This window comes from Phoca vitulina, unplaced genomic scaffold (assembly GCF_004348235.1).
Source record: "Phoca vitulina isolate PV1807 unplaced genomic scaffold, GSC_HSeal_1.0 scaffold7, whole genome shotgun sequence".
Taxonomy (NCBI): domain Eukaryota; kingdom Metazoa; phylum Chordata; class Mammalia; order Carnivora; family Phocidae; genus Phoca; species Phoca vitulina.
This window is the reverse complement of record NW_022589710.1, coordinates 11,787,888-11,802,712: the sequence shown is the minus strand read 5'-3', so window position 1 is coordinate 11,802,712 and position 14,825 is coordinate 11,787,888. Positions and strand designations below refer to the sequence as shown.

Sequence of the window (14,825 nt, the reverse complement as noted above, 5' to 3'; positions counted from 1 at the left end):
AGACTCAGTCCCTGTTCTTACACAGTATGTGCACTAGTGACGATATTTGAAACTGAGCAGTTTCAGGTCAGTGTGGTAAGTGGTATAAGGGGGGGTACAAGTGCAAATAGTGGAGGCTACTTATTTACCCTGGATACGTCAGTGCTGGGTAGGCTTCTCAGGAAGGGCTGTCTAAGGTGAAACCTGAAAAATAAAAAGTTAACCAGACCTATAAGAACAGGATAAGGGGTCCATGCAAAGGAAAAACACGTGGAAAAGGCCAGAGGTATACTACATATTCTGATAAGTACCAGCAGTTTACTTTCTATGACTAGAACTTAAAAGTACTAGGGGAATTATGGAGCTGTAAGAAAGTTACAGAAAGGCTGGAAAACCACACACTAAGAAGTTTGGGCTTATGCTGCGGCCAGTAAAGAGCCATAAAATCCATAGAAGGATTTTAAATGAGGGTGTACCATCAGATTAGATTTTTAATTTTTTTGCTGCCTTACGAAGAATGGATTGGGAAGGAGGGAATGTGTGTGTGTGGTGGGGGATAGACTGAAGACTGGGGACCACCAGGGCCCACTGGACACCAGGCCAGCAATGATAGCATATAGAGCCACAGTGAGCAAGGTCCTCTTCTCTTGAATTGCTCCAAGTCTGAAGTAAGTGAAATAGAGTAGCAGTGGGTCCTAGAGTTTCTGTAGCTGGACCAGGAATGGGAGTAGACATTCATTCTCACTCTCACTGATGGCTTCTATGAACTGGTATATGTCCAGTTCTGATTCCAGATGAGTCCCATGGAAGAAATCAAATGAGACCCCTAGATAGAAAATCTTGTACTGTATTATGATTTTATTTACCTCTTTGGCCAATTTATAACCTGTTTTATCCTTTGATGCTGTTCAGTTGTGTTTTATTGGAGTTTTAAGCATTACATCTTAGGTAGAGGGCGTTGAATATTCTCTTTATGGTAATTTTTATGAAATTGTCTTTACAGGTTCAGAAAGTGCTTCTCCTGTCCATTCAGCTCTGGGATCCAGGTCACAGACACCTTCTCCTTCCACATTGAATATGGATCACATGGAACAGAAAGATCTGCAGCTTGATGAGAAGCTCCACCATTCTGTTCTTCAGACTCCAGATGACCTAGGCAATATTTGGAAATTAGTTATTTGCCATTTTTCCTTTCAGAGCATCAGTGTTAGGAGATCTTATTATTTAAATTATTTAAAATTTTGTTTTTGAGAGGGATAAGTTAGAGACAAATCAGTTGATTTATCACTACATAATGAAGGTTCTGTAGAGTAGGGAGATACTAACAGTGATGGTTAAAACTGCAGTGTTTTTTGTTTTATTTCATTGGTTTACACCAGACTCTTATTTTTTATTATTGTGAAAGACAATTTGGTAACTTTTTGATAATACAATCAGTTACTATACACTTTATGTGGAAAGAGAAAAAAGTCAAACATGAGGAGTAAAGGACTTACATATAGTTACAATGAACTTGTAAATTATGAGCACACTGAGATATTATCAAGTAGGAATAATCTTTACTAACTTAGTAATTATTTTGCCCTTTCCATTATATACACTGAATAGAATAATGGATGTTTCTTAAGCTGGAGGAGATCTATAATGATACCTAGCTAAACCATCTATTTTACAGTGAGGAAGTGTAGCCTTAGGAAGGTTATTAGGTAATTTGTACAGCGTCACATAATTAATGACAGAAATGAGGCTAGGATTCAAGGTTACCTGTATTTCTTACATATAATCTTGCCAATTTTATTAAACAAAAATATAATTATAGAATTTTAGATTATGTTTAAGTTTTAGTAAAAATGTTAATTTTCCCATGTCATTGTGATATCCCTTTTAATGCTAGGCCTGACTTAATTGTGAAATAAATTTTTTTGGAAGTTGTAAGTACAAAGAAACAGGCTTATGAAGACTTCCTATAGGAATTGCCTTCAGCCTGAGATTTTCTATTAATTGATGCTATAACCTGAAGTAGCCATTTGATGAAAGAGGGAGTATATACTTATAAATATGATCTTTATATCAATTATAAATTTCTCTATCTGGTATGTGCATCATTTCCTCCTTAGGTAAATCCTAGTACAGGTGGTATTGAATAAGTAATTACTGCCATAATAAGGAATTGTGAACTGGTGAGGTTTTGATCTTATCAGGAAAAATAACACTAATGCATATTGACATTTTAAAAATTCACTTTTGTAGACATTTAAGTTTGTTATTTTGACTCCTTTGTATTTTTGTGACCAATTCTTTAGAAAAATTACTGACACTAGTGCATTTTTTTCTACAGAAATCAGTGAGTTTCCATCTGAATGTTGTAGTGTGATGGCAGGGGGTACACTCACAGGATGGCATGCTGATGTTGCTACTGTAATGTGGCGAAGAATGCTAGGCATTTTGGGAGATGTCAACGCTATTATGGATCCCGAAATACATGCTCAAGTTTTTGATTACCTCTGTGAACTTTGGCAAAATCTAGCTAAGGTAAAAAATAAAAATAAAAACAAAAGAGGGGAAAGAAAGAAAAGTGTTAAGAAGTAGAAGCCTTAGATCTCATTGCCACCCACCACCCCCCTTACTATAAACTGGTTCCTAGCAAGGTGAAGTTACTTATCCATGTTTAAATACATAATTAGTGATAGGAACTGGAATTGAACTCAAGTTTAAGGTAAAACAAACTGGAAGAACACTTTTATTGGTTTGTTGCATTTATTTGAAAATTACAGATTAGAGATAACCTTGGCATTTCAACTGATAACCTGACCTCCCCTTCACCACCAGTTTTGATTCCTCCACTGAGAATTCTTACACCTTGGCTCTTCAAGGTATGCTTAATATATAAAACATTAATTTAAAAGGTTCATTTAGTAAATACGATGTAATCAGTTTTAAACATTTGATAGATTCTTTAGCTTTTGTATAGTCTTCTAGAACAGTTCGTTTTTAACTAGTCATTGGGGGTTATATAGAGAGGAGAATGGGCATAGCAAAATTATTATACAGGTGCATCATTTTTACTTATTTAATAAAACAAAAGTGTATATAGAATTATGTTTCTGTTATATTTAAGTGAAGTGTAAATCTCAAATTTGTGTCAGAATGTGCTGTATATTTTTAAAGATTTAATTCTTGGGGCATCTGGGTGACTCAGTCGGCTAAATGTCTGCCTTTGGCTCAGGTCATGATCCCAGGGTCCTTGGATTGAGCCCCCCATCCGGCTCCCTGCTCAGCAGAGAGCCTGCTTCTCCCTCTCCCTCTAAAGCTCCCTCTGTTTGTGCTCTCTTGCTCTCTCTGTCAAATAAATAAATAAAATCTTAAAAAAAAAAAGATTTAATTCTTTTGAGTATTATTTGATATGTTTGGTGCACTTTCCTAAATGAAACAGTATGTGGTTCTTCATACCTGTGTTGTTTCATTTTAATAGTAATAGTAGTTTCAGTAATCCTAATTGATTCATTAAGAAATTGGGCCAACATAGAAATAAATGAAAACAAATATATTGCTTGCTATATTCAATTAAACAGTATTTGTTTTTGAGTATTAAAACCAACATTTTTAAATTGTAGGCAACCATGTTGACTGATAAATATAAACAAGGTAAATTACATGCTTACAAACTTATCTGTAATACAATGAAAAGAAGACAAGATGTTTCTCCAAACAGAGATTTTCTAACACATTTCTACAATATAATGCATTGTGGATTACTTCATATTGATCAGGTAAATATATACTTTCTAACCAATTGCTTTATAAATTTATCTTTGATTCTTGATTGTTTAACTCTTAACTTTTAAGGTCTAAAATTAAAAATACTCTCTTTATGTAGTCATTTTATTTACAAGTTTCTTCTGTTTTGTAACCTCATTTGTTCTTGAAATGTAGTTGAAAAGCTGTTAGTTAGGGGATCAACTTGTTTATTAAATGTATCTTTCCTCTAATGTTAAAATAACTAGTTCGCTTTTTTAAGATATTAAGCCATCTTTTGCTTAGACAGACATGTTTCTTTGATGTCCTAATGTACTTATTCTTGGGCATTTTGTAATTGTTACTTAATAATTGGCACGCGAGGCATATGGATTTGCTTATCTAGTCATGCAACAGTCAGAGGTTTTTTCCACTCTAAGAGTTAGTCAGCACATCATATTTTCTTATTTCCATAGATTGTATTAGCATAGTGACAGTTCTATTGACTTGGCATTTGTATCAGTGCAGTCATTACATTAGCCAATCATAAATATGACTCTAGAACATTATTCAGGAGTCTTGATCCTGGCCATAAAATTAAAAAAAAAAAATCTATGGGAGGTTATAAGTCATAGTAATGAAATATTTTAATCATAATGTGGTTAAATTTCACTTGCAGTTCATTTAAAGAACATTAAACTAATATCAAAAGAGGTAATTATATCTCTCTTCCCAAAAAATGAAAATACTTCTCACATTAATTTGAAATAGTACTTACAATGTACTACCTTATAAACATGTCTCAAACAAAATGACACCTTTAATTACTTGACAGAGAGACCTTTTGTTTAGGATGAATCAGATTGAGAAATACAGCATAAAACACTGCATCCTCATGTTGAATTCCAAAGGCAAAGTGAATGAATAACCAAGTTAAGAGTACTCCCTCAATGGGGCACCTGGCTGGCTCAGTTGTTAAGCGTCTGCCTTCAGCTCAGGTTATGATCCCAGGGTCCTGGGATCGAGCCCCGCATTGGGCTCCCTGCTCAGCAGGAAGCCTGCTTCTCCCTCTCCCACTCCCCCTGCTTGTGTTCCCTCTCTCGCTGTGTCTCTCTCTGTCGAATAAATAAATAAAATCTTAAAAAAAAAAAAAAAATACTCCCTCAAAAATGCCTTGGTCTGTATTTCTGAGGCTAGATATTTGTCATCAAAGGACTTCAGTTTATCTAATAAGGAGAATTCCTCCGGTTGCCACATAATAGGTCATGAAACTTAAGAGATCAGAGATCTCACATGGAAGCAAGTAGATGAGAGAAGGAACCACTCTGCAGTTCAGTTTTATGCTACGTAGGCCTTATATTTTCAACCCTCTGAAGCAAAGAGCCTTCCAGTTTGCTCTCTAGTGTGGGGAAAAAAAAATGCTATATTGATGTCAGTTAAACAAATGTGTTTTAAGTTTACTTTCCTTTGACAGAATATAATACTAAGCATGGATTATTTAGAAGATTTAAAATCAGTCTTTCCAATTAGGCAATGTATAGTAATTGCCTATTTTACTGTTTCATGTGTTATCTATTTTTAAGGATATTGACTAGCTGATACCCAAGATTAATTTATGATATTCTTTTCCCTTTCTTTTCTTACTCCTAAGGATATTGTCAATACAATCATCAAGCACTGCTCACCTCAGTTTTTTTCACTTGGTTTGCCTGGTGCCACAATGCTTATTATGGATTTTATTGTAGCAGCTGGTAGAGTGGCTTCTTCGGCTTTTCTCAATGTAAGTTTTTATTTCCTGTTCTTCATAATATAACAGACTAGTTAAACAGGACTCAACTAACAAAGCAACAAAGGAGGAGCCCTTGTTAATAAATTTAACAAGCTGATGTTCAGGAAAATTTACAGTTTAATTGAAGTTGCTTTTTTTTAAGTAAATTTTGAAATACAAGAAAGTACTAAAATTAGTTGATAAATTGACACATGAGCTATAAAAATGGATTAAATCTGATAAGCAAAACAAAATTTAAAATTGAGGAAATCTAAGGAAACAAGTTGAGGGAGGGAAGAAACTAAAGAGAGGGCAGTGGGCCATAGCAAAAGAGATGGACCAGAGGTGAGTTAATTCAAAAGTGTGCTCTAGGAGTAAACTCTAAACTCTGAGACAGCATGTGAGGATTTTGATAACAGTTATGGAGCTGTGAGACATGCCAAGTAACTCACTATAGTTGGAATATGTTCATATGTAACTAGCAGAGATAAGCTAAAGAGGAAGACAGTAGCTGGTTTACAGTGCTAAAGAGGTTAGAGTTCATCCCAAGGAAAGAATGAGTAAGCATTGAGGGATTTTACACAAGGAGTGACATGATCAGATTTCTACTTGAGAAGGAGCACTCTGGCACAAAGTATAAATGAGAAATAACAATTAATTGAAAGTCTACTAGAATAAACTAAGAGTTTTGGGGAGAGAAAAATCTGTCCTACTTGACCATCATTTTGTAACTTAGAAAGCAGTTTAATATATGTTATTTCACTCATGAGCTATACAAAAGACCAACAGTGAACGAGAAGGAGTTCTATTTGTGGTATAGGAAGCCGCCTATTCGAGATCCATGAGAAGATGTTAGGAGGGCCATTGCATGTACAAGGCAGGAGCTCAAAGGAGATGTTGGGACTGAAATGGAAAGCTGGACGACATTAGCTTATACATGTTATTGTAGGCCATGAAACTGGACGCAGTCACCCAGTGGAAATGTTCACATAAGGGAAGAACCTGTGTTTATAGCTAGTTATTAACCCTGTTTCTCCAGTTATGTAAGAACAGCCATAACTAGCGAGAAAGACTATGAGAAAGACTGCATAGGAAAACAAGTTATTGCAGGAATCAAACCTGACACCTGGTCTCTACTGTAAAGTTAAGGTTAGTCTTTTCCTCTGGATGATGTTGGAGATACACAGTCCAGTCTTCCTCTTTGGATTCCATTTTAGATCCCATACACATCATCATCTTTCTGTTAATGGGCGGCTCCTTTCTTCCCCTGCCAGACAGATTACAAAATAATTGATTAGGTTTTGCTTTTCTTAATTATAATCACATTACAGTATGCTCCCATTATATCCACATACCTGAACATTCTTAGTTACCTTATCCAACTTTAAAGAAAAACCCTTAGCTAATCTCTTTTAAAATATTGGTTTTTATCAGTTTCACTTTTATAGCCAATTTTATTTTATTTATTTAAAGATTTTATTTTTCTAAGTAATCTCAGCACCCATCGTGGAGCTTGAATTTACAACCCTGAGATGAAGTCACATGCTCTACTGACTGAGCCAGCCAGGCACCCCTATAGCTAATTTTAAATTGGCATGGTGTCTACAAGCTTACCCTAACCCTTTTATGGGGTTGTCTTTTTATCTGCAAATCTGGATTATTTTCTAAATATGGAAATGAGTTGTTTTGTTGATAATCGTAATAAAGTACTACTCCACTGCCTCTCTAATAACATTTAGAAACATAGGGAAATCCTTTTGGAGGCAGATTCTTGTTTTATGTGAATAAAAGTATTATATTTCTAGCATATTTGTTTTAGCATGTTCTAGCATTTGTTTTAGCATTTAGTATTTCTAGCAGGTATCATTAAACATATAAATTGATATTGTAGGTATTTTAGTTAATAAAGAAATATATTAGTAGGTGGGTGTTGGTGTTTGGTGGACATGCAAGAAGGTAGAAGAAGAAAAAGAAATGCTCAGTGCTGATACTTCAGAGATGGCTTAATACAGCTAAGGAGAAAAGATGAAAAGTTACCTTCATCTGCAGGCCAAGCATAAATTCTGTTTTTAGTAAGTAGTATAGGCAGTGCTTTTCTCATGTGCATAATATCATAAAAACCATCTAGACTAGTGCCTGTTTCTTGAAGAGACAGTTAATGTTTTTGTCGTTAGTTACTTTATCTATCCTTAGATAATAACAGATATAATCTAGTGACATTGAGTCATCTGCTCATTAGTACAATATGTTATGAAGTGTTGAGTTGCCTTTAAAATGAAAGTATATTTTTTCTCAAAATTAGGGTAATTTTATGCTGTTAGCTAAACTATATTATTATTTACGGTCAACTGTGGCTGATTTCTGTTTTCTTGCTGCTCTTAAGGAGAGCTCTGCTGTTTGTTCATTTTATTTATTGAGAATAACAGTAGTTTATGTGGAAAGTATAGGTGAAAACCTGAATGTTTTTGTACTTCCAGTTTCCTTTTTCATTTTGTCTTTTGCTCTCACTTCTCTTTGTAATATGGTTAGATCATAAAGTAACTTTTCTGGTAATTTAATGACATAATAAAATACATCATAAAGATTTAAAAAATCTGATACCTAGGCACCAAGAGTAGAAGCACAAGTTCTTCTGGGATCTTTGGTTTGCTTTCCTAACTTATATTGTGAACTGCCTGCTCTCCATCCCAACATTCCTGATATTGCTGTGTCTCAGTTTACAGATGTTAAGGTAAGAAATCAGATGCTAATTTTTAGTGTTTAAATGATTTTATAATAACAATGTATGATAAAATTTGTATTCTTTCTTTTCCTTTAGAAATCCACATAATTGTTAAAGAACATTAACCAGTCATACCCTTCAGACACAAGGCTAGAATGTCCATTAGGAGCATAGTCTTTTTTGTATTGATGACTTTGGAAACATTTTCTCATTACTGAATCCATTCATATATCAGTATCTTAGGATTCTTTCATTCACTCACAGAACATTTATTGAAACATCCTGTGAGGCAGATGCTATGCTACCTCTAAGGCTTCTAAGATTGAGATGGCACTAAATCTGCAAATTTGACACTCTGTCTCCTAATTTCCCCATGTGATATATCAAACAATGTAATGGAATATTCTGTTTTGCTGTAGGAAACTGTGGAATTGGGGTGGGGAATCTATGTACCTGAAGCATAGCTCTACAAAAGTCATGCTGATATATTTTTTTAAACTTTTGCCTTCTCTGAAAGAAATTTTTTCAATCCAGTTTTCTGGATTTCTGCATATACTTTTCATACCACCCATATTTCTCTTTACGACATTTATAACGTGTAATTACTTATTTAGTGTTTGATTTATGCTTCAGACGAATAAACACCATAAAGTCTTATTTACTGCTGTATCCTCAGAGCTTAACATGCTGCTTGGCATCTGGTACTCCAGAAACATTTGTTAAAAAAGTGAATTTCGCTTACACATAAAATTATGTAGGTCAATGCAAATTTGCAATGGCAGTTAATAAAAACTAGAAATTGAGCTTTGGTCTTCAGAAATGTAGTATCTTCGGTTTCTTCTATTTTCAGAAGATCCTGAAGGTGAGGGATAGGTAATAGTTTTAATTTGCTTAGGCAGTTTTGAGTTTGCTAGGGATTAGCCTAGCTAACTACATATGATCTACATTTCAGAGTGGCCTCATTGTCTCTGGCCATTGTATAGATAGTAATGGCTGAAATGATTTAAAAAATCAAAACAAACTTTGGGGAAGGGGTATCTCCAAAATAAAAGTTAATTCTAATAATGAAGAAAGCAAAAAGCCTAAGAAAATAATGATTATTCTTAGTCAGAAAACTGAAGATTAAGGGAAAATTACAGGCCATAGTGGTCATATTTAATTTTCACTGAAACTAGCTCTCTGTGTATTCTAAACTGCAGCCACATAGCCACATGGAACATACCATGCTGTTTTTCAATTTTGTGCTTTTGAAAATGCATTTCTTTCTGCCTAAACATCCATTATATAGACCTGTTTTCCTCTTTTTGTCTCTCTTAATCACCCAAACACAAATAATCTTAGTCTTTGACCTTGATCATTTGTCAAAATCCTGTTTACCTAAGACCGTTTTGTGAAGTGTTCTATGAGTTTACCTGTTTGTTCACATGGAACCTTTTATGTGTCCTCTTGTGTTGTGATTGTTTACAAGTCTGTCTCCCTCTCTGGAATGTAAAATTCTTGAGGATAGGTACTGCATCTTAACCATCTATTTCTTTCCAGCATTTAAGACAGGATCTATTATATAGAAAGCTCTTGGGCTTAAACAATAGATTTGTTCGAAGTATCTATTAATTGCAAGCCCGTGGGCTAGATGCTAAGTTTACAAAGATAAGTAGAAGGTACTCCTCCTAAGGAGCTTAAAATCTATGTAGCTGATAAGTGCTTTGTGAATATGTGAATGAATGAATGATTTAAAAAAGGAAGTAATAGAGTCTTAATTATCAAGCCTCGTGGCATTCTTGTTTTCCTCTCCTTAGTTAGCCACTGTAGTATTTGACCCGTGTTGATATTCCTGACCTTCCTAAATCTTTTCAACTTTGACTTATGTTGCACAGATCCATCTTGATTTACTTCTTGTTTCTCTAAATATTCTAGGACTCCTTAATAAACCAGTGTTCTTTCTCTGCCTGCTAAACATAAACTTACTATAAGATCCTCTCTTTAGATAATTACTTTCTCTTTATTCTCCCTTTTGAATATTTTATTCATTTACATAATTTTAACTATTATTTAGCACTTATCCCCAAACTCACACATTATAATGTTTTACAAATTATCAAAAAAGAGGAGGCTTGCTTTTAAATAAATATTTCTCAAAGTTTTGAAAAGATACCAATACTTTTGAGCAAGTAAATCTGTTTTAATTATCTTATAGTGAACTTTTTATTAATCTTTTAATCAGGAAAAATTCTTTTTTTGAACATATGTATTTGGTTATAAATTTCAGAAATCATTTATTTTAAGTCTGTGCTGCTGTAACAAAATACTACCAAAAAAAAAAAAAAATACTACCAACTGGGTAGCTTATAAACAGCAGAAATTTATTTGTCACAGTTGTGGAGGCTGGAAGTCCAAGATCAAGGCTCCAGCAGAGTGGCATTCTGGCGAGGGCCCTCTCGCTGCTCCAGAGCTGGTCCCTTCCCTGTGTCTTCACAAAGTGGAAGGAACTAAGGAGTTCTTTGGTGGTCTCTTGTATAAGAGCATTAATCTCATTCATAAGGTCTCCATCCTCATGACCTAACATCATCTTTGGGAGATAGGATTTTAGCATAAGAATTTTTGGAGGGGAGACACAAATATTCAGACCATATTATTGTTTTTTTTATTTAGCTAATTTTATGAATAATATTGGACTCTATTAATAAAGTATTCAGGTGAGAACAAAGATTGTTTTATTTCACTGTTGTATCCCTAGCACCTGGCACAGTGCTTGGGCCCATAGTAGCCATTTAATAAATACTTGAATGAATGAATGAATGAAATCTTAATCATTACAGGTATTTCCCCTTTATTTTAGGAACTCATAATCAAAACTGTATTAAGCTCGGCAAGAGATGAGCCGTCTGGTCCTGCACGGTAGGTCAGATACTCTTTTTTTTTTTTTTTTTTTAAGATTTTATTTATTTGAGAGAGAGAGACAGAGATAGCGAGAGAAAGCACAAGATGGGAGGAAAGGGAGAAGCAGGCTCCCCACTGAGCAGGGAGCCCAACACGGGGCTTGAACCCAGGACCCCGGGATCATGACCTGAGCCGAAGGCAGATGCTTAACCGAAGGCAGATGCTTAACCGACTGAGCCACCCAGGCGCCCCTGGTAGTTTTAATAGTAAATAATTTATTAGCATTAACACTATGATAAACTGAAAGAAGAGACTTAAGAATTTCTGATCCACTATGTTCAGAAAGAAAGATATTTCTGCATTGAATTATTCTGAAATTTAACATTCTACAAAATTTAATTTAAGAATGTCAGTGTCAGGACATGCCAACTATACCAGGATACTAGAAAGAGTTGACTTTTTTAGGAGTTGAGGGAACCAGTATGTGCTTCATCAGAAGCTTATACTTGAATACACTAATGAAATTTTTATTGATTCTGATCATCAAATAACTCCCTTCAATCTGAAACTTCAGTTGAAATAGGGAAATGAAGTTTCACAAGATGTTAGGGAATAGAAAAAATTCTACAAGTTCTGTTTCTGTTGGAAACCCTTTATATAAAGTATATGAATTTTATTTGTATTGCCAATTTGTTTTACAAAGAATTTGTAACTAGGGGCGCCTGGGTGGCTCAGTCGTTAAGCGTCCACCTTCGGCTCAGGTCATGATCCCAGGGTCCTGGGATTGAGCCCTGCATCAGGCTCCTTGCTCCGCAGGAGGCCTGCTTCTCCCTCTCCCACTCCCCCTGCTTTTGTTCCCTCTCTTGCTGTGTCTCTCTATGTCAAAAAATAAATTAAAAATTAAAAAAAAAAAAGAATTTGTAGCTAGCTGTGTTAAATTTAAGAGTTATGAAAATAATATTTAGGGGCACCTGGGTGGCTCAGTCAGTTAAGTATCTGACTCTTCATTTTGGCTCAGGTCATGATCTCAGGGTTGCGAGATTGAGCCCCTTGTCAGGCTCTGTACTGGGCATGGAACCTGCTTAAGATTCCCTCTCTCTCTCTCCCTCTGCCCTTTCCCCCTTCTCTCAAAAAGAAGGAAGTTTTGAAAAGAAAGAAATATTTGACTTACCCCATCAGCTTCATGTTTTTGCTAAAGTTCATTCTGTGCTGTCAGTCAATAAAATCACACTCTTTCCTTTTTTGAAAGCAGGTTACATATTTGTTTGGGAAGCTTTATGGCAATATCAATTTATTAATATGGGTTTGTTAAAAAAATCCTGTGTGTTATCCCCATCTATGAGCTTGGCAGTAAATAATGTTTGAAAATTAGGCGTTGAATTTGGGGTCATGTGCTTTCCTCCTACTTTCTCTTCCTTAAGAAGAGCTAATGTACAGAGTAACAAATTGATTGATTCACTTAAACAGTGCATGTTCATTCTAGATTGGTTGGTTGTGGGTATTTTGGTTGTGGTGGTGGTTTCATTTCATTTAAAGGCTCATCTACTTCTGTTTATATCATTGTTGGTTGCCTTTTTTGCAGATGTGTAGCATTGTGCAGTTTAGGTATTTGGATTTGTGAAGAACTAGTCCATGAGTCTCATCATCCTCAAATCAAGGAAGCTCTGAATGTAATTTGTGTTTCCTTAAAGGTAAAAAAACCTATTTAGTGAAATATATTAATATAGTATAGAATGCAGGACTATTTTTCTCTGAATGTTAATGATATATTGTGTCCTTATAGAATAAACATTTAATAAATGTTTTTATTACTTTATTATTACATTATTTCTTTGATCCTGACTTTTTCCTTCAGAGTGGTCCTACTCTTGAATTTAGGATATCCTAGTGATAACCTATTTTATCTCGACTTTTTATGTCACTTAACAACATATATAGGGTTGTTTGTTTTTTTCCTAATCAGTATTTTTGTAACCTACTCTATAATCCTTAATACTTCCTGAATTCTTGAGCTGTTCAGTGTTTTGGCTTTATTATTCAAGTTAAATGCTCTCTTTGTAACCAGAGTAAGATTTGTTAAAAAAATAATAACCTAATTACTTGGAGAATCTAACTGAGTAAATTTTTTGCTTGTGAAAGTATGCATGATATTATTTTTGTTTAAGCCTTGTAATATAGTATCTATATAGAATTCTAAACATAAAAGGTACAAATATTACTTATTGGACAAATATTTCTGAGTATGTACTATGTTTGAGGTGGTTTGCTAGTCAGAGTGAGGGATACCAGAATAAAAAATAATCGTAAATACTAGATGCAAGAGTTTAATAATATGATGGCTGAAAAGGATTAAAATAAGAATTTTATAAAACAGAAAGCTGAGAGAACCAAATGAGTGGTGCATATGAAATGCTAATTGAGATCAGAGGAAGCCGAGATCACTTTGACTTAAGTAATAGAGAAGACTCTGGAAAGAGGAGACAGAAGAATGGGGGAGATTTGTCATAGAGAGTTAAACATAACAAGTTTGAGTTTATGCCAGTGGGGAGTCATCCGAGAGCTTTAAGCATAGAGAATGTCAGCATGAGAGCAGTTCTTTAGATTAATTTGAAAGTGTTGGTATAGTAGATTGGAATGGGGAAGTAATTGATAAGGAAATTAGCAGTTTACAGGCTGTTGCAGAAATCCAGGTAAGAGAAAATGGAATAAAACTTTAATGGGGACAAACATTCAAAATTAAAAATGAAGTTAATTGTGTTTTTAGAATGTGTTATGAATTTTTATTTTGTGGCTGTGTATTTATCATCTTAATATTTTAATAAACATAAATATAGAATGACCAAAAGAAACATGTATGAAATTTCAAGTTTTTCAGCAGCTAATGCATTAATGAATATTTTGTTGTTATTACAGTTTACTAATAAAACAGTAGCCCATGTAGCTTGTAACATGCTTCACATGCTGGTTCATTACGTACCTAGACTTCAGATTTACCAGCCTGATTCTCCCTTGAAAATTATCCAAGTAAGTATTTCTCATGTTTTATGATCCTGTTAAATATAATAAATTTATCCCTATACATTTTTAACAGGCACATAAAAAAATTTAATGAGCTTAAGAAATTTCCAGAGTAAATAACACTGTATGTGCATATTTTGCCTTCTTTTATTAATTTTTTTATTATTTCATATTTTTGTATCAAATTTATTCATATACTATTCAGAGTATAATATATGTTAATTTAAAAAGCCACCTTATGGGGTGCCTGAGTGGCTCAGTTGGTTAAGCATCTGTCTTCGGCTCAGGTCATGATCTCAGGGTCCTGGGGTCAAGGCCCACATTGGGCTCTCCGCTCAGCAGGAACTCTGATTCTCCCTTTTATTCTCCCTCTGTGCTTTCTCTCTTTCTGAAATAAATAAATAAAATTAAAAAAAAACACATTATAAAATATCTTTTTTTTTTTTATGTTACCATATCTTTTATTCTGTATACATACATACAAAAAGCAAATGACATGCATGTACAATTAAATGAATTTTCAGGTTACCAACACCAAGATTAATAAGAGTATCACCAGAATTGCTTCAAAATAATCCTTCCTTTTTAAAGGATATTTTTCCTGGGTTCCAGATTCTTGGTTATTTCTTTCAGCACTGTAAAAAACTCAATTCATTGTCTTCTAATCAAAAACTAGTGATGTAATCTTTTTTTTTTTTTAAAGCATATATTTACCTACACACACAC

At 34.3% G+C, this 14,825-nt stretch overlaps 1 protein-coding gene across 11 annotated transcripts in view; it reads left to right on the top strand.

Moving 5' to 3' along the window:
- The window catches only part of RALGAPA1 (Ral GTPase activating protein catalytic subunit alpha 1), a 247,521-nt gene that overhangs the window by 119,759 nt on the left and 112,937 nt on the right, over positions 1-14,825 (top strand). For all 11 annotated transcript variants that reach the window (XM_032404962.1, XM_032404961.1, XM_032404954.1 and 8 more), the window contains 9 exons: positions 983-1,135; positions 2,318-2,511; positions 2,754-2,852; positions 3,594-3,749; positions 5,366-5,494; positions 8,088-8,213; positions 11,041-11,099; positions 12,664-12,772; positions 13,995-14,105. In XM_032404962.1, the coding sequence (XP_032260853.1) occupies positions 983-1,135; positions 2,318-2,511; positions 2,754-2,852; positions 3,594-3,749; positions 5,366-5,494; positions 8,088-8,213; positions 11,041-11,099; positions 12,664-12,772; positions 13,995-14,105 (1,136 nt within the window). The remainder of the gene's footprint in view (positions 1-982; positions 1,136-2,317; positions 2,512-2,753; positions 2,853-3,593; positions 3,750-5,365; positions 5,495-8,087; positions 8,214-11,040; positions 11,100-12,663; positions 12,773-13,994; positions 14,106-14,825) is intronic.